Source organism: Ascaphus truei, chromosome 20, assembly GCF_040206685.1.
Source record: "Ascaphus truei isolate aAscTru1 chromosome 20, aAscTru1.hap1, whole genome shotgun sequence".
In the NCBI taxonomy this organism is placed as follows: domain Eukaryota; kingdom Metazoa; phylum Chordata; class Amphibia; order Anura; family Ascaphidae; genus Ascaphus; species Ascaphus truei.
The window spans coordinates 26,190,587-26,216,070 of NC_134502.1; the positions used below are offsets into that span (position 1 = coordinate 26,190,587).

General features: G+C 52.8%; 1 protein-coding gene across 1 annotated transcript in view; it reads left to right on the forward strand.

Moving 5' to 3' along the window:
* The window catches only part of RGL3 (ral guanine nucleotide dissociation stimulator like 3), a gene marked incomplete at its 5' end in the record, with an annotated part of 35,727 nt that extends 10,570 nt beyond the window's left edge, over positions 1-25,157 (forward strand). The window contains 10 exon segments of the mRNA XM_075577846.1: positions 3,669-3,753; positions 7,619-7,702; positions 7,899-7,985; positions 10,904-10,936; positions 11,360-11,481; positions 11,883-11,972; positions 12,789-12,924; positions 18,733-18,909; positions 20,350-20,464; positions 24,275-25,157. Coding sequence (XP_075433961.1) covers positions 3,669-3,753; positions 7,619-7,702; positions 7,899-7,985; positions 10,904-10,936; positions 11,360-11,481; positions 11,883-11,972; positions 12,789-12,924; positions 18,733-18,909; positions 20,350-20,464; positions 24,275-24,369 — 1,024 coding nt within the window.
* Positions 25,158-25,484: the final 327 nt, after the last annotated feature.

Genomic DNA, 25,484 nt, shown 5'->3' on the forward strand with positions numbered 1-25,484 from the left:
ACAGGTACAGTGCGGGCAGCGGCAGTGCCAGCCTCCCCCTCACACACTACTACACCATGCCATGTATACACAGCACAGGTACAGCGCGGGCAGCGGCAGTGCCAGCCTCCCCCCTCACACACACTACTACACCATGCCATATATACACAGCACAGGTACAGCGCGGGCAGCGGTAGTGCCAGCCTCCCCCTCACACACACTACTACACCATGTCATGTATACACAGCACAGGTACAGCGCGGGCAGCGGCAGTGCCAGCCTCCCCCTCACACACACTACTACACCATGCCATGTATACACAGCACAGGTACAGCGTGGGCAGCGGCAGTGCCAGCCTCTCCCTCACACTAATACAACATGCCATGTATACACAGCACAGGTACAGCGCGGGCAGCGGCAGTGCCAGCCTCCCCCTCACACACACTACTACACCATGCCATGTATACACAGCAAAGGTACAGCGTGGGCAGCGGCAGTGCCAGCCTCCCCCTCTCACACTACTACACCATGCCATGTATACACAGCACAGGTACAGCGCGGGCAGCGGCAGTGCCAGCCTCCCCCTCACACAGCGCGGGCAGAGCGCGGGTAGTGGCAGTACCAGCCTCCCCCACACACAGCACAGGTACAGCGCGGGCAGCGGCAGTGCCAGCCTCCCCCTCTCACACTACTACACCATGCCATGTATACACAGCACAGGTACAGCGCGGGCAGCGGCAGTGCCAGCCTCCCCCTCTCACACTACTACACCATGCCATGTATACACAGCACAGGTACAGCGCAGGCAGCGGCAGTGCCAGCCTCCCCCTCACACACTACTACACCATGCCATGTATACACAGCACAGGTACAGCGCGGGCAGCGGCAGTGCCAGCCTCCCCCCTCACACACACTACTACACCATGCCATGTATACACAGCACAGGTACAGCGCAGGCAGCGGCAGTGCCAGCCTCCCCCTCACACACTACTACACCATGCCATGTATACACAGCACAGGTACAGTGCGGGCAGCGGCAGTGCCAGCCTCTCCCTCACACACACTACTACAACATGCCATGTATACACAGCACAGGTACAGCGCGGGCAGCGGCAGTGCCAGCCTCCCCCCTCACACACACTACTACACCATGCCATGTATACACAGCACAGGTACAGCGTGGGCAGCGGCAGTGCCAGCCTCCCCCTCTCACACTACTACACCATGCCATGTATACACAGCACAGGTACAGCGCAGGCAGCGGCAGTGCCAGCCTCCCCCTCACACACTACTACACCATGCCATGTATACACAGCACAGGTACAGCGCGGGCAGCGGCAGTGCCAGCCTCCCCCTCACACACTACTACACCATGCCATGTATACACAGCACAGGTACAGCGCGGGCAGCGGTAGTGCCAGCCTCCCCCTCACACACACTACTACACCATGTCATGTATACACAGCACAGGTACAGCGCGGGCAGCGGCAGTGCCAGCCTCCCTCTCTCACACACTACTACACCATGCCATGTATACACAGCACAGGTACAGCGCGGGCAGCGGCAGTGCCAGCCTCCCCTCACACACACTACTACACCATGCCATGTATACACAGCACAGGTACAGTGCGGGCAGCGGCAGTGCCAGCCTCCCCCTCACACACTACTACACCATGCCATGTATACACAGCACAGGTACAGCGCGGGCAGCGGCAGTGCCAGCCTCCCCCCTCACACACACTACTACACCATGCCATATATACACAGCACAGGTACAGCGCGGGCAGCGGTAGTGCCAGCCTCCCCCTCACACACACTACTACACCATGTCATGTATACACAGCACAGGTACAGCGCGGGCAGCGGCAGTGCCAGCCTCCCCCTCACACACACTACTACACCATGCCATGTATACACAGCACAGGTACAGCGTGGGCAGCGGCAGTGCCAGCCTCTCCCTCACACTAATACAACATGCCATGTATACACAGCACAGGTACAGCGCGGGCAGCGGCAGTGCCAGCCTCCCCCTCACACACACTACTACACCATGCCATGTATACACAGCAAAGGTACAGCGTGGGCAGCGGCAGTGCCAGCCTCCCCCTCTCACACTACTACACCATGCCATGTATACACAGCACAGGTACAGCGCGGGCAGCGGCAGTGCCAGCCTCCCCCTCACACAGCGCGGGCAGAGCGCGGGTAGTGGCAGTACCAGCCTCCCCCACACACAGCACAGGTACAGCGCGGGCAGCGGCAGTGCCAGCCTCCCCCTCTCACACTACTACACCATGCCATGTATACACAGCACAGGTACAGCGCGGGCAGCGGCCGTGCCAGCCTCCCCCTCTCACACTACTACACCATGCCATGTATACACAGCACAGGTACAGCGCAGGCAGCGGCAGTGCCAGCCTCCCCCTCACACACTACTACACCATGCCATGTATACACAGCACAGGTACAGCGCGGGCAGCGGCAGTGCCAGCCTCCCCCCTCACACACACTACTACACCATGCCATGTATACACAGCACAGGTACAGCGCAGGCAGCGGCAGTGCCAGCCTCCCCCTCACACACTACTACACCATGCCATGTATACACAGCACAGGTACAGTGCGGGCAGCGGCAGTGCCAGCCTCTCCCTCACACACACTACTACAACATGCCATGTATACACAGCACAGGTACAGCGCGGGCAGCGGCAGTGCCAGCCTCCCCCCTCACACACACTACTACACCATGCCATGTATACACAGCACAGGTACAGCGTGGGCAGCGGCAGTGCCAGCCTCCCCCTCTCACACTACTACACCATGCCATGTATACACAGCACAGGTACAGCGCAGGCAGCGGCAGTGCCAGCCTCCCCCTCACACACTACTACACCATGCCATGTATACACAGCACAGGTACAGCGCGGGCAGCGGCAGTGCCAGCCTCCCCCTCACACACTACTACACCATGCCATGTATACACAGCACAGGTACAGCGCGGGCAGCGGCAGTGCCAGCCTCCCCCTCACACACTACTACACCATGCCATGTATACACAGCACAGGTACAGCGCGGGCAGCGTCAGTGCCAGCCTCCCCCTCACACACACTACTACACCATGCATACACAGCACAGGTACAGCGCGGGCAGCGGCAGTGCCAGGCTTCCCCTCACACACTACTACACCATGCCATGTATACACAGCACAGGTACAGCGCGGGCAGCGGCAGTGCCAGCCTCCCCTTCACACACTACTATACCATGCCATGTATACACAGCACAGGTACAGCGCGGGCAGCGGCAGTGCCAGCCTCCCCCTCTCACACTACTACACCATGCCATGTATACACAGCACAGGTACAGGGCGGGCAGCGGCAGTGCCAGGCTCTCCCTCACACAGCGCGGGCAGAGCGCGGGCAGTGGCAGTGCCAGCCTCCCCCTCTCACACTACTACAACATGCCATGTATACACAGCACAGGTACAGCGCGGGCAGCGGCAGTGCCAGCCTCCCCCTCACACACACTACTACACCATGCCATGTATACACAGCACAGGTACAGCGCGGGCAGTGGCAGTGCCAGCCTCCCCTCACACACACTACTACACCATGCCATGTATACACAGCACAGGTACAGCGCGGGCAGCGGCAGTGCCAGCCTCCCCCTCTTACCCGCTTCTCTCCCCACAGGGATAATATGAACGTCTTTCATAAATTATCTGACATCTTCTCCGATGAAAATAACCATGGGATGAGCCGCGAGATCCTGACACAGGTACAGAGCGCAATTCTATAGTGACGCAGAGTATCTACACTGATAGTGAACACGCTGCACTGTATAATGATACCGAGTATCTCTATACACTGATAATGAACACGCCGTGCTGTATAATGAAGCTGAGTATCTCTATACACTGATAATGAACACGCCGCGCTGTATAATGATGCTGAGTATCTCTATACACTGATAATGAACACGCCGTGCTGTATAATGATGCTGAGTATCTCCATACACTGATAATGAACACGCCGTGCTGTATAATGATGCTGAGTATCTCTATACACTGATAATGAACACGCCGCGCTGTATAATGATGCTGAGTATCTATACACTGATAATGAACACGCCGCGCTGTATAAGGACGCTGAGTATCTGTATACCAGGGGTGGGTAACCTATTTTTCAATGTAGCCACAGGTGTGGCGAATTAGAAGTGAAAATAGCCACACCGGGTAAAAATGTAAAAATGCAGGTATTATGTTGCGCATGCGAAAATTTTAAACACACACTGTTTGAACAAGTTTATAAATTCTCTGACCACAACCCCCCTCATCCTCACCCCACTCAACCCCCTTATCCAGCTCCTCCACTCACCCCCCTCTTCATCCTCCACCCACGCCACCACCACTACCCTCATCATCACCTCACCCTCTCATCATCATCATCTCATTTAACCCCCCCTCATCACCATCTCATTTAACCCCCCATCATCATCATCTCCCCCCAGCAACCTTGATCGCCCCCAGTCCCTTTCAGCAGTCCCCCTCATCATCAAGCACCCCCCCCCCCCCAGTCCTATGCGTAGGGTGCATAAGAGGGTGCGTAGGGTGCATAAGAGGGTGCGTAGGGTGCATAAGAGGGTGCATAGGGCAGGGGAACTGTGGCGGCAGGAGTAGGTCATTCCGCAGCAGCAGTAGGGGGCAGGGTGAGTGCCGGTGTGGGCAGGCTTGGTATGGGGGGGGGGTGGTCTGGGCAGCGTGAGGGGAGAGAGATCTGAGCAGCCTGGGGGGGGGGGGGTGAGATCTGAGCAGCCTGGGGGGGGGGGAGATCTGAGCAGCCTGGGGGGGGGGGGAGATCTGGGCAGCCTGGGGAGGGGGGGGGGAAGATATCTGGGCAGCCTGGGGAGGGGGGGGGGGGAAGAGATCTGGGCAGCCTGGGGTGGGGGGTGGAGAGAGATCTGGTGGGGGGGGAGAGATCTGGGCAGCCTGGGGGGGGGGAGAGATCTGGGCAGCCTGGGGGGGGAGAGATCTGGGCAGCCTGGGGGGGGGGGGGGGAGAGATCTGGGCAGCCTGGGGGGGGAGAGATCTGGGCAGCCTGGGGGCGGGGGGAGAGAGATCTGGGCAGCCTAGGGGGGGGGGGGGGGGGAGAGAGATCTGGGCAGCCTCGGGGGGGGGGGGGAAGAAAGATCTGGGGGGGGGGGAGAGAGAGCTGGGCAGCCTGGGGGGGAGAGAGAGATCTGGGCATCCTGGGGGGGAGGGGAGAGATCTGGGCAGCCTTAGAGGGTTTGGTCTGGGAGCATGAAGGCAGCATGAGCAGGGATCTGGGCAGCAGGAGAGGGCATGGGGGGGGGGGGGGGTATCCTAAGCCGAGTGGTGGGGGCTTATGCACGCTGTGGGGGTTTAAAGAGGCTGTGCTGGGGACTGCTCCCCGGGTCTATGGCTCATGGTGGAGGGAATCAGTGCTGCCGAAGTTACTTTCAACCCCCTGACAGTGCCTGGAGCCGGCTGGCTTCTCCCTCCCTGCACAGCTGAGGAGCAGGCACCGGAGTGAGGCTGGGGAGCTTCCTCTCCGTGCTGCTGCTGCAGCAGCTTCTCCTGTCCCTGTGGCTGCCGGTGCAGTAAGAAGCAGGGGGGAGAGGGGGGGGAGGAGAGAGAGCTTCCTCTCTGTGCTGCTGCAGCTTCTCCTGTCCCTGTGGCTGCCGGTGCAGTAAGAAGCAGGGGGGAGAGGGGGGGGAGGAGAGAGAGCTTCCTCTCCGTGCTGCTGCAGCTTCTCCTGTCCCTGTGGCTGCCGGTGCAGTAAGAAGCAGGGGGGAGAGGGGGGGGGAGGAGAGAGAGCTTCCTCTCTGTGCTGCTGCAGCTTCTCCTGTCCCTGTGGCTGCCGGTGCAGTAAGAAGCAGGGGGGAGAGGGGGGGGAGGAGAGAGAGCTTCCTCTCTGTGCTGCTGCAGCTTCTCCTGTCCCTGTGGCTGCCGGTGCAGTAAGAAGCAGGGGGGAGAGGGGGGGGGAGGAGAGAGAGCTTCCTCTCCGTGCTGCTGCAGCTTCTCCTGTCCCTGTGGCTGCCGGTGCAGTAAGAAGCAGGGGGGAGAGGGGGGGGGAGGAGAGAGAGCTTCCTCTCCGTGCTGCTGCTGCAGCAGCTTCTCCTGTCCCTGTGGCTGCCGGTGCAGTAAGAAGCAGGGGGGAGAGGGGGGGAGGAGAGAGAGCTTCCTCTCCGTGCTGCTGCTGCAGCAGCTTCTCCTGTCCCTGTGGCTGCCGGTGCAGTAAGAAGCAGGGGGGAGAGGGGGGGGAGGAGAGAGAGCTTCCTATCTGTGCTGCTGCTGCTGCTCCTCCTCCTCCTGCTCCTCCTGCTGCTCCTGCTGCTCCTGCTGCTCCTGTTCCTGTGGTTGCTGGTGCAGTAAGTAGGGAGGGGAGGAGGAGGGAGGGGAGGAAGAGAGAGAGCTTCCTCTCTGTGCTGCTTCTCCTGTCCCTGCGGAGGAGGAGGAGGGCTGTACAGGGACGGAGGCTCTATTCGCCACAGTTTCACTGCCAATTCGCCACAAGTGGCGAATGGCGACAGGGTTGCCCACCCTGGCTCTATACACTGATAATGAACACGCCGCACTGTATAATGATGCTGAGTATCTCTATACATTGATAATGAACACACCGCACTGTATAATGATGCTGAGTATCTCTATACACTGATAATGAACACGCCGCGCTGTATAATGATGCTGAGTATCTCTATACACTGATAATGAACACGCCGCGCTGTATAATGATGCTGAGTATCTCTATACACTGATAATGAACACGCCGAGCTGTATAATGATGCTAAGTATCTATACACTGATAATGAACACGCCGTGCTGTATAATGATGCTGAGTATCTCTATACACTGATAATGAACACGCTGCGCTGTATAATGATGCTGAGTATCTATACACTGATAATGAACACGCTGCACTGTATAATGATGCCGAGTATCTCCGTACACTGATAATGAACACGCCGCGCTGTATAATGATGCTGAGTATCTATACACTGATAATGAACACGCCGCGCTGTATAAGGACGCTGAGTATCTATACACTGATAATGAACACGGCGCACTGTATAAGGACGCTGAGTATCTATACACTGATAATGAACACGCTGCACTGTATAATGATGCTGAGTATCTATACACTGATAATGAACACGCCGCACTGTATAATGATGCTGAGTATCTATACACTGATAATGAACACGCCGCATTGTATAATGATGCTGAGTATCTCTATACACTTATAATGAACACGCTGCGCTGTATAATGATGCTGAGTATCTATACACTGATAATGAACACGCCGCACTGTATAAGGACGCTGAGTATCTCTATACACTGATAATGAACACGCCGCACTGTATAATAATGCTGAGTATCTCTATACACTGATAATGAACACGCCGCGCTGTATAATGATGCTGAGTATCTCTATACACTGATAATGAACACGCCGCGCTGTATAATGATGCTGAGTATCTATACACTGATAATGAACACGCCGCGCTGTATAATGATGCTGAGTATCTCACTGATAATGAACACGCCCTGCTGTATGTGGTCATACTCCACACCACTTCACACTGCCCCACATTCTCGTATGTGCTCATTTCTCCTCAGGACGAAATACCCCTCCGCCGAGTAAACAGCGCTCGCAATGAGCCGCGCCCACTTCAGAGGTCAGCGTCCCAGGTCCGCACCACGGTAAGCCTGGCAGATAACCTTGCTTTTTCTGCTGCGCTACTGTCTAGGTGGCTGCGAGGTACAGTGTGTGTGTGTGTGTGTGTGTCAGTGTGTGTGTGTGTGTGTGTTAGTAGTAGTGTGTATTGCAATACGTTATTCCAGCTCCCCTGTCTCTGAGAGTCTTGCCTGAAGAGCTCACACTCTCCTCTCCCCACAGAGACGGGCGCAGGGGACCGTCCCCTATCTGGGAACATTCCTGACAGACCTCATCATGTTGGACACAGCCTTACCTGACTTCATAGAGGTACAACCACTATGACCGTCTGTGTGTCTGTGTGTCTGTGTGTCTGTGTGTCTGTGTGTCTCTTTTAGTCTATCTGTCTATGAATCTATCTGTGTGTCTATCTATCTATCTATCTATCTATCTATCTATCTATCTATCTATCTGTGTGTCTATCTGTGTGTCTATCTATCTGTGTGTCTATCTATCTGTCTGTGTATCTATCTATCTGTCTGTCTGTGTATCTGTCTGTGTATCTATCTGTCTGTCTGTCTGTGTATCTATCTGTCTGTCTGTCTGTCTGTGTATCTATCTGTCTATCTGTCTGTGTATCTGTCTGTCTGTGTATCTGTCTGTGTATCTATCTGTCTGTCTGTCTGTGTATCTATCTGTCTGTCTGTCTGCCTGTCTGTGTATCTATCTGTGTATATCTGTCTGTGTATCTATCTGTCTGAGTATCTATCTGTCTGAGTATCTATGTCTGTGTATCTATCTGTCTGTGTATCTATCTGTCTGTGTATCTATCTGTCTGTGTATCTATCTGTCTGTGTATCTATCTGTCTGTGTATCTGTCTGAGTATCTATCTGTCTGAGTATCTATCTGTCTGTGTATCTGTCTGAGTATCTATCTGTCTGTGTATCTATCTGTCTGTGTATCTATCTTTCTGTGTATCTATCTGTCTATCTGTCCTATTTATCTATATCTATCTACAGTATGTATGTATCTACAGTATATATGTACAGTATGTATGTGTATGTATCTATCTATCTACAGTATGTATGTATCTACAGTATATATGTACAGTATGTATGTGTAGGTATCTATCTACAGTATGTATGTGTATGTATCTATCTACAGTATATATGTACAGTATGTATGTGTATGTATCTATCTACAGTATGTATGTATCTACAGTATATATGTACAGTATGTATGTGTATGTATCTATCTATCTACAGTATGTATGTATCTACAGTATATATGTACAGTATGTATGTGTATGTATCTATCTATCTACAGTATATATGTACAGTATGTATGTGTATGTATCTATCTATCTACAGTACAGTATATATGTACAGTATGTATGTGTATGTATCTATCTACAGTATATATGTACAGTATGTATGTGTATGTATCTATCTATCTACAGTATATTCAGTGGTGTGAAAAAGAAAGTACACCCTCTTTGAATTCTATGGTTTTACATATCAGGACATAATAACAATCATCTGTTCCTTAGCAGGTCTAAAAAATAGGTAAATACAACCTCAGATGAACAACAACACATGACATATTACACCGTGTCATGATTTATTTAACACAAATAAAACCAAAATAAACCCAAAATGGAGACGCCATGTGTGAAAAACTAAGTGCACCCTTACTGCTTCCATAGGAATTAAGATGCTAAGTAGCAGGCAGTTGCTGCTAATCAAATGCCCTTGATTAATTGATCATCAGCAAGTGTGACCACCTCTATAAAAGCCGAAGTTTTAGCAGTTTGCTGGTCTGGAGCATTCAGGTGTGTGTTAACACAATGCCAAGGAGGAAAGTCATCAGCAATGATCTTAGAGAAGCAATTGTTGCTGCCCATCAATCTGGGAAGGGTTATAAGGCCATTTCCAAACAATTTAAAGTCCATCATTCTACAATGAGAAAGATTATTCAAAAGTGGAAAACATTCAAGACAGTTGCCAATCTTCCCAGGAGTGGACGTCCCAGCAAATTCACCCCAAGTTCAGACCGTGCAATGCTCAGAGAAATTGCAAAATACCCAAGAGTTACATCTCAGACTCTACTGGCCTCAGTTAGCATGTTAAATGTTAAAGTTCATGACAGTACAATTAGAAAAAGACTGAACAAGTATGGGTTGTTTGGAAGGGTTGCCAGGAGAAAGCCTCTTCTTTCTAAAAAAGAACATGGCAGCACGACTTAGGTTTGCAAAGTTGCATCTGAACAAACCACAAGACTTCTGGAACAATGTCCTTTGGACAGACGAGACCAAAATGGAGATGTTTGGCCATAATGCACAGCGCCATGTTTGGCGAAAACCAAACACAGCATATCAGCATAAACACCTCATACCAACTGTCAAGCACGGTGGTGGAGGGGTGATGATTTGGGCTTGTTTTGCAGCCACAGGACCTGGGAATCTTGCAGTCATTGAGTCGACCATGAACTCCTCTGTATACCAAAGTATTCTAGAGTCAAATGTGAGGCCATCTGTCCGACAGCTAAAGCTTGGCCGAAATTGGGTCATGCAACAGGACAATGATCCCAAGCACACCAGCAAATCTACAACAGAATGGCTGAAAAAGAAAAGAATCAAGGTGTTGCAATGGCCCAGTCAAAGTCCAGACCTCAACCCGATAGATATGCTGTGGCTGGACCTTAAGAGAGCTGTGCATAAACAAATGCCCACAAACCTCAATGAACTGAAGCAACGTTGTAAAGAAGAGTGGGACAAAATTCCTCCACAACAATGTGAGAGACTGATAAAGTCATACAGAAAACGATTACTTCAAGTTATTGCTGCTAAATGTGGTTCTACAAGCTATTGAATCATAAGGTATACTTAGTGTTTCACACATGGCTTCTCCATTTTGGCTTTATTTGTGTTAAATAAATCATGACACGGTGTAATATGTCATGTGTTGTTGTTGTTCATCTGAGGTTGTATTTACCTAATTTTAAGACCTGCTAAGGAACAGATGATAGTTATTATGTCCTGATATGTAAAACCATGGAATTCAAAGAGGGTGTACTTTCTTTTTCACACAACTGTACATACTGTAGATAGATACATACACATACTTACTATAGATAGATACATACATATATACTGTAGATAGATGCATACACATACATACATACATGTATGTATGCATGTGTCTATCTGCCCATTTATCTGTGTATCCCTCTTTAATTTTTTTTGCAGGGCGGATTAATAAACTTTGATAAGAGAAGGAAGGTAAGTTATACGGAGTCCCCCATACTCCTGTGTGTGTGTGTGTGTGTACAATTAGAAAAAGACTGAACAAGTATGGTTGTTTGGAAGGGTTGCCAGGAGAAAGCCTCTTTCTCTCTAAAAAATAACATGGCAGCACGGCTTAGGTTTGCAAAGTTGCATCTGAACAAACCATAAGACTTCTGGAACAATGTCCTTTGGACAGACGAGACCAAAGTGGAGATGTTTGGCCATAATGCACAGCGCCACGTTTGGCGAAAACCAAACACAGCATATCAGCGCAAACACCTCATACCAACTGTCAAGCACGGTGGTGGAGGGGTGATGATTTGGGCTTGTTTTGCAGCCACAGGACAGCTTTGTATATACACACACACATGTATATATACACTCCTTGCCCCGAGAGCTGACAGTCCTTCTCTGTAGGAGTATGAGGTTCTAGCCAAGATCCAGAAGCTCCAGCTCACGTGTCGTCATTACGTCCTGACCCCAAAACCGGAAATCCTACAAGCGTTTTATACTCACCGTCAGCTGACTGAGGACCAGAGGTACATTTCTAATAAAGTGGGGTGTTCTTATAACAGGGGGTCCCCTCACAGGGAGGGGCACATCGGGCCGTGAGGAGATGTTCTTATAAGGGGGGTGTTCTTATTACAGGGAATCCCCCACATAGGAAGGGGCACGTCAGGGCTGTGAGGAGATGTTCTTATAAGGGAGGTGTTATTACAGGGGTCCCCCACATAGGAAGGGGCACGTCAGGGCTGTGAGGAGATGTTCTTATAAGGGAGGTGTTATTACAGGGGTCCCCCACATAGGAGGGTCACGTCAGGGTTATGAGATGTTCTTATAAGGGGAGTGTTCTTATAACAGGGGTCCCCCACATAGGAAGAAGTATATCAGGACTGTGAGGAGATGTTCTTACAACAGGGTCCCCCTTTCTTTCCCCCAGTTACAGAATATCTCGCACGATTGAGCCTCCGGCTGACTCCTGCCCAAACTCCCCCCGTATCCGCAGGAAACTTACCAAGAGGTTTAGCTCGTAAGTGCTGTGTGTATATCTTAATATATAAAATCAAAGGTTGGTACTAGCTGCGGTGAATGTGATTGGTCCGTGGCCACCCCGACTGTCATTTCCCAAGAGGTACGCCCCACTGTGACACACACCGCCCACACGACTGTCATTGGCCAAAACTTACAGTGACATCACTGACACACACCTACTTCACTGTCACACACTTGCACTGACAGCATACCCCCAAAGAAGCCCTGCAGAGTCCTTGGTAAGTTCATCTCACACTCTCACCCCTGTGTCCACACACACACACACACACACACACACACACACACACACACACACACACACACACACACACACACACACACACACACACACACACACACACACACACACACACACACACACACACTCTCTCTCTGAAGTGACAGAGCTGTGTGTGTGTTAGTGTCAGTACAGGAATAGCAGAGAGGTGCAGGGCGGGATGGAGGTGCAGTGACAGACCTCTCTGTATATGTCTCTCTCTCTCTGTATATGTCTCTCTCTCTCTGTATATGTCTCTCTCTCTCTGTACTGTATATGTCTCTCTCTGTATATGTCTCTCTCTCTCTATGTATATGTCTCTCTCTCTCTGTATATGTCTCTCTCTCTCTCTGTATATGTCTCTCTCTCTCTCTGTATATGTCTCTCTCTCTCTGTATATGTCTCTCTCTCTCTCTGTATATGTCTCTCTCTCTCTCTGTATATGTCTCTCTCTGTATATGTCTCTCTCTCTCTCTCTGTATCTCTCTCTCTCTCTGTATATGTCTCTCTCGCTCTCTGTATATGTCTCTCTCTCAGGTTGCTGCTGGGCTCAGAAGTCTTTGGTTCTAAGTTAAATGACGACCGTGTTTCCCCATCCGGATCTTGCAGCAGCTGTGAGATTGATGAGGGACTAATTGCTGCATTGTGTCCTCCCGAGGCACCAACACACAGGGTAACCGGGGCAATAGGGCACTCAGGAGGCGGGTTACTGCGATAACACGTTACAGGGACAATAAGGCACTCAGGAGGTGGGTTACTGCAATAACATGTTACAGGGGCAATAAGGCACTCAGGAGGCGGGTTACTGCAATAACATGTTACAGGAGCAATAAGGCACTCAGGAGGCGGGTTACTGCAATAACATGTTACAGGGGCAATAAGGCACTCAGGAGCCGGGTTACTGCGATAACATGTTACAGGGACAATAAGGCACTCAGGAGGCGGGTTACTGCAATAACATGTTACAGGGGCAATAAGGCACTCAGGAGCCGGGTTACTGCAATAACATGTTACAGGGACAATAAGGCACTCAGGAGGTGGGTTACTGCAATAACATGTTACAGGGGCAATAAGGCACTCAGGAGGCGGGTTACTGCGATAACATGTTACAGGGACAATAAGGCACTCAGGAGGCGGGTTACTGCAATAACATGTTACAGGGGCAATAAGGCACTCAGGAGGCGGGTTACTGCGATAACATGTTACAGGGGCAATAAGGCACTCAGGAGGCGGGTTACTTCAATAACATGTTACAGGGGCAATAAGGCACTCAGGAGGCGGGTTACTTCAATAACATGTTACAGGGGTAATAAGGCACTCAGGAGGCGGGTTACTGCGATTACATGTTACAGGTGTAATAAGGCACTCAGGAGCCGGGTTACTGCAATAACATGTTACAGGGGCAATAAGGCACTCAGGACGCGGGTTACTGCGATAACATGTTACAGGGACAATAAGGCACTCAGGAGGCGGGTTACTGCGATAACATGTTACAGGGGCAATAAGGCACTCAGGAGGCGGGTTACTGCAATAACATGTTACAGGGGCAATAAGGCACTCAGGAGGCGGGTTACTGCGATAACATGTTACAGGGACAATAAGGCACTCAGGAGGCGGGTTACTGCGATAACGTTACAGGGGCAATAAGGCACTCAGGAGGCGGGTTACTGCAATAACATGTTGCAGGGGCAATCAGGCACTCAGGAGGCGGGTTACTGCAATAACATGTTACAGAGGCAATAAGGCACTCAGGAGGCGGGTTACTGCGATAACATGTTACAGGGGCAATAAGGCACTCAGGAGGCGGGTTACTGCGATAACATGTTACAGGGGCAATAAGGCACTCAGGAGGCGGGTTACTGCGATAACGTTACAGGGGCAATAAGGCACTCAGGGGGCGGGTTACTGCAGTAACATGTTACAGGGACAATAAAGCACTCAGGAGCCGGGATACTGCGATAACGTTACAGGGGCAATAAGGCACTCAGGGGGCGGGTTACTGCAGTAACATGTTACAGGGGCAATAAGGCACTCAGGAGGCGGGTTACTGCGATAACGTTACAGGGGCAATAAGGCACTCATGAGGCGGGTTACTGCGATAACGTTACAGGGGCAATAAGGCACTCAGGGGGCGGGTTACTGCAGTAACATGTTACAGGGACAATAAAGCACTCAGGAGCCGGGTTACTGCGATAACATGTTACAGGGGCAATAAGGCACTCAGGAGGCGGGTTACTGCAATAACATGTTACAGGGGTAATAAGGCACTCAGGAGGCGGGTTACTGCGATAACATGTTACAGGGGTAATAAGGCACTCAGGAGGCGGGTTACTGCAATAACATGTTACAGGGACAATAAGGCACTCAGGAGGCGGGTTACTGCGATGACATGTTACAGGGACAATAAGGCACTCAGGAGGCGGGTTACTGCAATAACATGTTACAGGGGCAATAAGGCACTCAGGAGGCGGGTTACTGCAATAACATGTTACAGGGGCAATAAGGCACTCAGGAGGCGGGTTACTGCAGTAACATGTTACAGGGGCAATAAGGCACTCAGGAGCCGGGTTACTGCGATAACATGTTACAGGGACAATAAGGCACTCAGGAGGCGGGTTACTGCAATAACATGTTACAGGGACAATAAGGCACTCAGGAGGCGGGTTACTGCGATAACATGTTACAGGGACAATAAGGCACTCAGGAGGCGGGTTACTGCAATAACATGTTGCAGGGGCAATCAGGCACTCAGGAGGCGGGTTACTGCAATAACATGTTACAGAGGCAATAAGGCACTCAGGAGGCGGGTTACTGCGATAACATGTTACAGGGGCAATAAGGCACTCAGGAGGCGAGTTACTGCGATAACATGTTACAGGGGCAATAAGGCACTCAGGAGGCGGGTTACTGCAATAACATGTTACAGGGGCAATAAGGCACTCAGGAGGCGGGTTACTGCAATAACATGTTACAGGACAATAAGGCACTCAGGAGGCGGGTTACTGCGATAACATGTTACAGGGGCAATAAGGCACTCAGGAGGCGGGTTACTGCGATAACGTTACAGGGGCAATAAGGCACTCAGGAGGCGGGTTACTGCGATAACGTTACAGGGGCAATAAGGCACTCAGGGGGCGGGTTACTGCAGTAACATGTTACAGGGACAATAAAGCACTCAGGAGCCGGGTTACTGCGATAACGTTACAGGGGCAATAAGGCACTCAGGGGGCGGGTTACTGCAGTAACATGTTACAGGGACAATAAAGCACTCAGGAGCCGGGTTACTGCGATAACATGTTATAGGGGCAATAAGGCACTCAAGAGGCGGGTTACTGCGATAACATGTTACAGGGGTAATAAGGCACTCAGGAGGCGGGTTACTGCAATAACATGTTACAGGGACAATAAGGCACTCAGGAGGCGGGTTACTGCGATGACATGTTACAGGGACAATAAGGCACTCAGGAGGCGGGTTACTGCAATAACTTGTTACAGGGGCAATAAGGCACTCAGGAGGCGGGTTACTGCGATAACATGTTACAGGGACAATAAGGCACTCAGGAGGCGGGTTACTGCAATAACACGTTACAGGGACAATAAGGCACTCAGGAGGTGGGTTACTGCAATAACACGTTACAGGGACAATAAGGCACTCAGGAGGTGGGTTACTTCAATAACATGTTACAGGGGTAATAAGGCACTCAGGAGGCGGGTTACTGCGATTACATGTTACAGGTGTAATAAGGCACTCAGGAGCCGGGTTACTGCAATAACATGTTACAGGGGCAATAAGGCACTCAGGACGCGGGTTACTGCGATAACATGTTACAGGGACAATAAGGCACTCAGGAGGCGGGTTACTGCGATAACATGTTACAGGGGCAATAAGGCACTCAGGAGGCGGGTTACTGCAATAACATGTTACAGGGGCAATAAGGCACTCAGGAGGCGGGTTACTGCGATAACATGTTACAGGGACAATAAGGCACTCAGGAGGCGGGTTACTGCGATAACGTTACAGGGGCAATAAGGCACTCAGGAGGCGGGTTACTGCAATAACATGTTGCAGGGGCAATCAGGCACTCAGGAGGCGGGTTACTGCAATAACATGTTACAGAGGCAATAAGGCACTCAGGAGGCGGGTTACTGCGATAACATGTTACAGGGGCAATAAGGCACTCAGGAGGCGGGTTACTGCGATAACATGTTACAGGGACAATAAGGCACTCAGGAGGCGGGTTACTGCAATAACATGTTACAGGGGCAATAAGGCACTCAGGAGGCGGGTTACTGCGATAACGTTACAGGGGCAATAAGGCACTCAGGGGGCGGGTTACTGCAGTAACATGTTACAGGGACAATAAAGCACTCAGGAGCCGGGATACTGCGATAACGTTACAGGGGCAATAAGGCACTCAGGGGGCGGGTTACTGCAGTAACATGTTACAGGGGCAATAAGGCACTCAGGAGGCGGGTTACTGCGATAACGTTACAGGGGCAATAAGGCACTCATGAGGCGGGTTACTGCGATAACGTTACAGGGGCAATAAGGCACTCAGGGGGCGGGTTACTGCAGTAACATGTTACAGGGACAATAAAGCACTCAGGAGCCGGGTTACTGCGATAACATGTTACAGGGGCAATAAGGCACTCAGGAGGCGGGTTACTGCAATAACATGTTACAGGGGTAATAAGGCACTCAGGAGGCGGGTTACTGCGATAACATGTTACAGGGGTAATAAGGCACTCAGGAGGCGGGTTACTGCAATAACATGTTACAGGGACAATAAGGCACTCAGGAGGCGGGTTACTGCGATGACATGTTACAGGGACAATAAGGCACTCAGGAGGCGGGTTACTGCAATAACATGTTACAGGGGCAATAAGGCACTCAGGAGGCGGGTTACTGCAATAACATGTTACAGGGGCAATAAGGCACTCAGGAGCCGGGTTACTGCGATAACATGTTACAGGGGCAATAAGGCACTCAGGAGGCGGGTTACTGCGATAACATGTTACAGGGACAATAAGGCACTCAGGAGGCGGGTTACTGCAATAACATGTTGCAGGGGCAATCAGGCACTCAGGAGGCGGGTTACTGCAATAACATGTTACAGAGGCAATAAGGCACTCAGGAGGCGGGTTACTGCGATAACATGTTACAGGGGCAATAAGGTACTCAGGAGGCGAGTTACTGCGATAACATGTTACAGGGGCAATAAGGCACTCAGGAGGCGGGTTACTGCAATAACATGTTACAGGGGCAATAAGGCACTCAGGAGGCGGGTTACTGCAATAACATGTTACAGGACAATAAGGCACTCAGGAGGCGGGTTACTGCGATAACATGTTACAGGGGCAATAAGGCACTCAGGAGGCGGGTTACTGCGATAACGTTACAGGGGCAATAAGGCACTCAGGAGGCGGGTTACTGCGATAACGTTACAGGGGCAATAAGGCACTCAGGGGGCGGGTTACTGCAGTAACATGTTACAGGGACAATAAAGCACTCAGGAGCCGGGTTACTGCGATAACGTTACAGGGGCAATAAGGCACTCAGGGGGCGGGTTACTGCAGTAACATGTTACAGGGACAATAAAGCACTCAGGAGCCGGGTTACTGCGATAACATGTTATAGGGGCAATAAGGCACTCAAGAGGCGGGTTACTGCGATAACATGTTACAGGGGTAATAAGGCACTCAGGAGGCGGGTTACTGCAATAACATGTTACAGGGACAATAAGGCACTCAGGAGGCGGGTTACTGCGATGACATGTTACAGGGACAATAAGGCACTCAGGAGGCGGGTTACTGCAATAACATGTTACAGGGGCAATAAGGCACTCAGGAGCCGGGTTACTGCGATAACATGTTACAGGGGCAATAAGGCACTCAGGAGGCGGGTTACTGCGATAACATGTTACAGGGGCAATAAGGCACTCAGGAGGCGAGTTACTGCGATAACATGTTACAGGGGCAATAAGGCACTCAGGAGGCGGGTTACTGCGATAACATGTTACAGGGACAATAAGGCACTCAGGAGGCGGGTTACTGCAATAACATGTTACAGGGGCAATAAGGCACTCAGGAGGCGGGTTACTGCAATAACATGTTACAGGGCAATAAGGCACTCAGGAGGCGGGTTACTGCGATAACATGTTACAGGGGCAATAAGGCACTCAGGAGGCGAGTTACTGCGATAACATGTTACAGGGGCAATAAGGCACTCAGGAGGCGGGTTACTGCGATAACATGTTACAGGGACAATAAGGCACTCAGGAGGCGGGTTACTGCGATAACATGTTACAGGGGCAATAAGGCACTCAGGAGGCGGGTTACTGCGATAACATGTTACAGGGGCAATAAGGCACTCAGGAGGCGGGTTACTGCGATAAAATGTTACAGGGGCAATAAGGCACTCAAGAGGTGGGTTACTGCGATAACATGTTACAGGGGCAATAAGGTAATTTCTCTGTTGCAGAGTTCGCCGGAGCCTCTCACCCCTCTCCGTGATGAGCCCTCTCGCCCCGCTGCCTCACCCCGCTCTCCCATGTCTCTCTCGTCCTCCCTCCCCGTGTACAACCAGCAGGTCGCTGATCTGTGTATTATCCGAGTCAGCATGGAGAACACACGCGGCAACTTGTACAAGAGCATACTGGTGAGAACTGCAGTGCATTCTGGGCCCTGTAACCCTGATCTCTCTGGTTCTGTATTTGCAATGCATTCTGGGCCCTGTAACCCTGACCTCTCTGCTCCTGTATCTGCAATGCATTCTGGGCCCTGTAACCCTGACCTCTCTCTGCTCCTGTATCTGCAATGCATTCTGGGCCCTGTAACCCTGATCTCTCTGGTTCTGTATTTGCAATGCATTCTGGGCCCTGTAACCCTGACCTCTCTGCTCCTGTATCTGCAATGCATTCTGGGCCCTGTAACCCTGACCTCTCTCTGGTTCTGTATTTGCAATGCATTATGGGCCCTGTAACCCTGATCTCTCTGCTCCTTTATTTGCAATGCATTCTGGGCCCTGTAACCCTGACCTCTCCCTGCTCCTGTATTTGCAATGCATTCTGGGCACTGTAACCCTGATCTCTCCCTGCTCCTGTGTTTGCAATGCATTCTGGGCCCTGTAACTCTGATCTCTCCCTGCTCCTGTATTTGCAATGCATTCTGGGCACTGTAACCCTGATCTCTCCCTGCTCCTGTGTTTGCAGTGCATTATGGGCCCTGTAACTCTGATCTCTCCCTGCTCCTGTATTTGCAATGCATTCTGGGCCCTGTAACTCTGATCTCTCCCTGCTCCTGTATTTGCAATGCATTCTGGGCCCTGTAAATCTGATCTCTCTCTACTCCTGTATTTGCAATGCATTCTGGGCCCTGTAACCCTGATCTCTCTGGTTCTGTATTTGCAATGCATTCTGGGCCCTGTAACCCTGATCTCTCTCTGGTTCTGTATTTGCAATGCATTCTGGGCCATGTAATCCTGATCTCTCTCTGGTTCTGTATTGCTATGCATTCTGGGCCCTGTAACACCTGATCCCGCCCTGCTCCTGCGTTTGCAATGCATTCTGGGCCCTGTAACCCTGATCTCTCCCTGCTCCTGTGTTTGCAATGCATTCTGGGCCCTGTAACCCTGATCTCTCCCTGCTCCTGTATTTGCAATGCATTCTGGGCCCTGTAACCCTGATCTCTCTCTGGTTCTGTATTTGCAATGCATTCTGGGCCCTGTAACCCTGATCTCTCTCTGGTTCTGTATTTGCAATGCATTCTGGGCCCTGTAACACTGATCTCTCCCTGGTTCTGTATTTGCAATGCATTCTGGGCCCTGTAACCCTGATCTCTCTCTGGTTCTGTATTTGCAATGCATTCTGGGCCCTGTACCCCTGATCTCTCTCTGCTCCTGTATTTGCAATGCATTCTGGGCCCTGTAACCCTGATCTCTCTGCTCCTGTATTTGCAATGCATTCTGGGCCCTATAACCCCTGATCTCTCTCTGCTCCTGTATTTGCAATGCATTCTGGGCCCTGTAACCCTGATCTCTCTCTGGTTCTGTATTGCAATGCATTCTGGGTCCTGTAACCCTGATCTCTCTCTTTCTCAGCTCACCAGTCAGGATAAGTCCCGCGTTGTTATAAAGAGGTCTTTGCTTAAACACAATATTGAGCCCTGTCAGCCTGATGACTACCAGCTGGTGCAGTTACTGGCCGAGGGCAAAGGTGAGGCCGACAATGCGGTATTTCCTGCTAATATGAGGGTATTTCCTGTGTGTGTGTGTGTGCGGTATTTCCTGCTAATATGAGGGTATTTCCTGTGTGTGTGTGTGTGCGGTATTTCCTGCTAATATGAGGGTATTTCCTGTGTGTGTGTGTGTGCGGTATTTCCTGCTAATATGAGGGTATTTCCTGTGTGTGTGTGTGTGTGGTATTTCCTGCCTGCATGTGTGGGGTTATTTCCTTTCTGTGTGTGTGTGGGGGGGGGGGGGGGGAGCGGGAGGTGTATTTCCTTCCTGTGTGGGGGGGGGGGGGGGGGGGGAGCGGGAGGTGTATTTCCTTCCTGTGTGGGGGGGGGGGGGGGGGGGGGAGCGGGAGGTGTATTTCCTTAGTGTGGGGGGGGGGGGGGGGGGGGGGGGGAGCGGAGGTGTATTTCCTTCCTGTGTGGGGGAGGGGGAGTATTTTGTGTGTGTGTGTGTGTGCGTGTGTCCTCCCTGTGGCAGTGGATATTCACACTCGAGTGGAAACTGCCCGAGCCGCGAATTGATCCCGGATCCCTCGCTTCCTGGGAGGCACTGACACCCCTCGGCTACAGCGCTGACACCCCTCGTCTACAGCGCTGACACCCCTCGTCTACAGCGCTGACACCCCTCGTCTACAGCGCTGACACCCCTCGTCTACAGCGCTGACACACCTCGTCTACAGCGCTGACACCCCTCGTCTACAGCGCTGACACCCCTCGTCTACAGCGCTGACACCCCTCGTCTACAGCGCTGACACCCCTCGTCTACAGCGCTGACACCCCTCGTCTACAGCGCTGACACCCCTCGGCTACAGGGCTGACACCCCTCGTCTACAGCGCTGACACCCCTCGGCGACAGCACTGACACTCCTCGTCTACAGCGCTGACACTCCTCGGCTACAGCGCTGACACTCCTCGGCGACAGCGCTGACACCCCTCGGCTACAGAGCTGACACCCCTCGGCTACAGCGCTGGCAACCCCTCGGCTACAGCGCTGGCACCCCTCGGCTACAGCGCTGACACCCCTCGTCTACAGCGCTGACACCCCTCGTCTCCAGCGCTGACACCCCTCGTCTACAGCGCTGACACCCCTCGGTTACAGCGCTGACACCCCTCGGCTACAGCGCTGACACCCCTCGGCTACAGCGCTGACACCCCTCGGCTACAGCGCTGACACCCCTCGCCTACAGCGCTGACACCCCTCGCCTACAGCGCTGACACCCCTCGCCTACAGCGCTGACACCCCTCGCCTACAGCGCTGACACCCCTCGCCTACAGCGCTGGCACCCCTCGCCTACAGCGCTGACACCCCTCGCCTACAGCGCTGGCACCCCTCGCCTACAGCGCTGGCACCCCTCGGCTACAGCGCTGGCACCCCTCGGCTACAGCGCTGACACCACTCGGCTACAGCGCTGACACCCCTCGGCTATAGCGCTGGCACCCCTCGGCTACAGCTCTGGCACCCCTCGGCTACAGCACTGACACCCCTCGGCTACAGCACTGACACCCCTCGGCTACAGCACTGACACCCCTCGGCTACAGCACTGACACCCCTCGCCTACAGCACTGACACCCCTCGCCTACAGCACTGACACCCCTCGCCTACAGCACTGACACCCCTCGCCTACAGCACTGGCATCCCTCGCCTACAGCACTGGCACCCCTCGCCTACAGCACTGGCACCCCTCGCCTACAGCACTGGCATCCCTCGCCTACAGCACTGGCATCCCTCGCCTACAGCACTGGCACCCCTCGTCTACAGCACTGGCACCCCTCGCCTACAGCACTGGCACCCCTCGCCTACAGCACTGGCACCCCTCGCCTACAGCACTGGCACCCCTCGTCTACAGCACTGGCACCACTCGTCTACAGCACTGGCACCCCTCGCCTACAGCACTGGCACCACTCGTCTACAGCACTGGCACCCCTCGTCTACAGCACTGGCACCCCTCGGCTACAGCACTGACACCCCTCGCCTACAGCACTGACACCCCTCGTCTACAGCACTGACACCCCTCGTCTACAGCACTGACACCCCTCGTCTACAGCACTGACACCCCTCGTCTACAGCACTGACACCCCTCGGCTACAGCACTGACACCCCTTGGCTACAGCACCGTTCCTGAAAGTGTTACGTTATATTGTGTATGCGTATACAGTATCGTGCTAATGTTCACAATATCAAGCGAACCCAAACCAAAAGCGTAAGTGTGCTTCAAAATACTGGGATCGCCGAACATTGACGCTCCGCACTCCGGCGGTCTCACTTTGGCTTATTTGCCTTTTTCGCCGGTGGTGGCTGATAGTGTTTAGACGCAATTTAGTGTGATAAAATGAGAAAGCAGAGCTGTTACATGCCCCCGATTTATATGTACATAAGCAGCTCACACTTTCACGCATCCGCTGACGGATTCCAGACGACTCACACGCCGTGTGCATCCCCGCTTACACAATTCAACCCCTTTATTCGCTAAACGGCAGCAATTTTCTGGCGCTACCTTGTAGTGAGTAAACTTAGTTGGAAAACAGGCTAGGCGCTGTAGCCGAGGGGTGTCAGAGCTGCAGCCGAGGGGTGTCAGTGCTGCAGCCAAGGGGTGTCAGTGCTGCAGCCAAGGGGTGTCAGTGCTGCAGCCGAGGGGTGTCAGAGCTGTAGCCGAGCGGTGTCAGAGCTGCAGCCGAGGGGTGTCAGTGCTGCAGCCAAGGGGTGTCAGTGCTGCAGCCAAGGGGTGTCAGTGCTGCAGCCGAGGGGTGTCAGTGCAGCAGCCGAGGGGTGTCAGAGCTGTAGCTGTAGCTGAGGGGTGTCAGTGCTGCAGCCGAGGGGTGTCAGTGCAGCAGCCGAGGGGTGTCAGAGCTGTAGCTGTAGCCGAGGGGTGTCAGTGCTGCAGCCGAGGGGTGTCAGTGCTGCAGCCGAGGGGGGTGTCAGTGCTGCAGCCGAGGGGGTATCAGTGCTGCAGCCGAGGGGGTATCAGTGCTGCAGCCGAGGGGTGTCAGTGCTGCAGCCGAGAGGTGTCAGAGCTGTAGCTGTAGCCGAGGGGTGTCAGTGCTGCAGCCGAGAGGTGTCAGTGCTGCAGCCTAGGGGTGCCAGTGCTGCAGCCGAGAGGTGTCAGAGCTGTAGCTGTAGCCGAGGGGTGTCAGTGCTGCAGCCGAGGGGTGTCAGTGCTGCAGCCTAGGGGTGCCAGTGCTGCAGCCGAGGGGTGTCAGTGCTGCAGCCTAGGGGTGCCAGTGCTGCAGCAGAGGGGTGTCAGTGCTGCAGCCTAGGGGTGCCAGTGCTGCAGCCGAGGGGTGTCAGTGCTGCAGCCTAGGGGTGCCAGTGCTGCAGCCGAGGGGTGTCAGTGCTGCAGCCTAGGGGTGCCAGTGCTGCAGCAGAGGGGTGTCAGTGCTGCAGCCTAGGGGTGCCAGTGCTGCAGCAGAGGGGTGTCAGTGCTGCAGCCGAGGGGTGCCAGTGCTGCCCTGGAACCGAGGGATCCGGGTTCAATTCGTGGCTCGGACGATTCTTTTCGTTATTTTATTTACACTTGAGTGTGAATATCCACTGCCCCTCCCTGTGTGTGTGAGGGGGGCGGGATTTCCTGTCTGTGATTTTGTGGGGGACGGGGGAGTATCACCTCCCCGTGTGTGTCTCTGTAGGGGGTATTTCCTGCCGTTGTGTGTGTCCGGGGGGTGGGGTCCTCCCTGTGCGGGGGTATTTTCTGTGTGGGGGTAGTATTTCCTGCCTGTGTGTGTGTGTGTGTGTGTGGAGGGGGGTATTTCCTCAGTGTTGGGGGTATGTAACACACTTCTCCTGCCCCCCACAGAGCTGACTATCCCAGACTCTGCCAACGTGTACTACGCGATGAACACATCCGCAAACTTCGACTTTGTGCTGAGGCGGAGAGTGAGAGTGAGCTGAGCGTCCTGCCCCCTGATACCCACCCCCCTCACCCAGATCCCCCCCCCCCCTCATCCAGATCCCCCCACCCCCCTCACCCAGATGCCTCTGCCCCGTCATCTGCAAACTTCGTGCTGAGGCGGAGAGTGAGGGGGAGCTGAGCGTCCTGCCCCCTGATACCACCCCCCCCCCTCACCCAGATCCCTCTGCCCCGTCATCAGCACAAGGGGTGTACACACAACTCAGAGATATACACACAGATACATGCACTGTATATTTATACTGAGTGAGACACACACACTCACTAATACACACCCACTCACTAATACACACACACCCATTAATATACACCCACTGATACTCACAAACTCACTAATACACACCCACAATATACATACACTAATACTCACACACACACTCACTAATACACACACACTCATTAATACACACCCACTGATACTCACACACTCACTGATACTCACACACACATTAATACACACCCACTGATACTCACACACTCACTAATACACACCCACAATAGACATACACTGATACTCACATACACTCACTGATACTCACACACACACACTCGCTGATACTCACACACACTGATGCTCATAACCACTCACTAATACACACACGCTCACTGATACTCACACACACTGATACTCCCGTCAATTGCGGAGAGCTGGAGGTGTCGCAGCGCTGAGCGCTTCCACTGCTTATGATAATTCTAAGAGTTGACTGGAGGGCTGAGCAGGGGCAATAATACCCAGGGGAAGAGGGGGGGGGGCAATAATACCCAGGGGAAGAGGGGAGGGCAATAATACACAGGGGAAGAGGGGGGGCAATAATACTATGGGGAAGAGGGGGGGGGCAATAATACCCAGGGGAAGAGGGGAGGGGCAATAATACCCAGGGGAAGAGGGGAGGGGCAATAATACCCAGGGGAAGAGGGGAGGGGCAATAATACCCAGGGGAAGAGGGGGGGGGCAATAATACCCAGGGGAAGAGGGGAGGGGCAATAATACCCAGGGGAAGAGGGGAGGGCAATAATACCCAGGGGAAGAGGGGAGGGCAATAATACTATGGGGAAGAGGGGGGGGGCAATAATACCCAGGGGAAGAGGGGAGGGG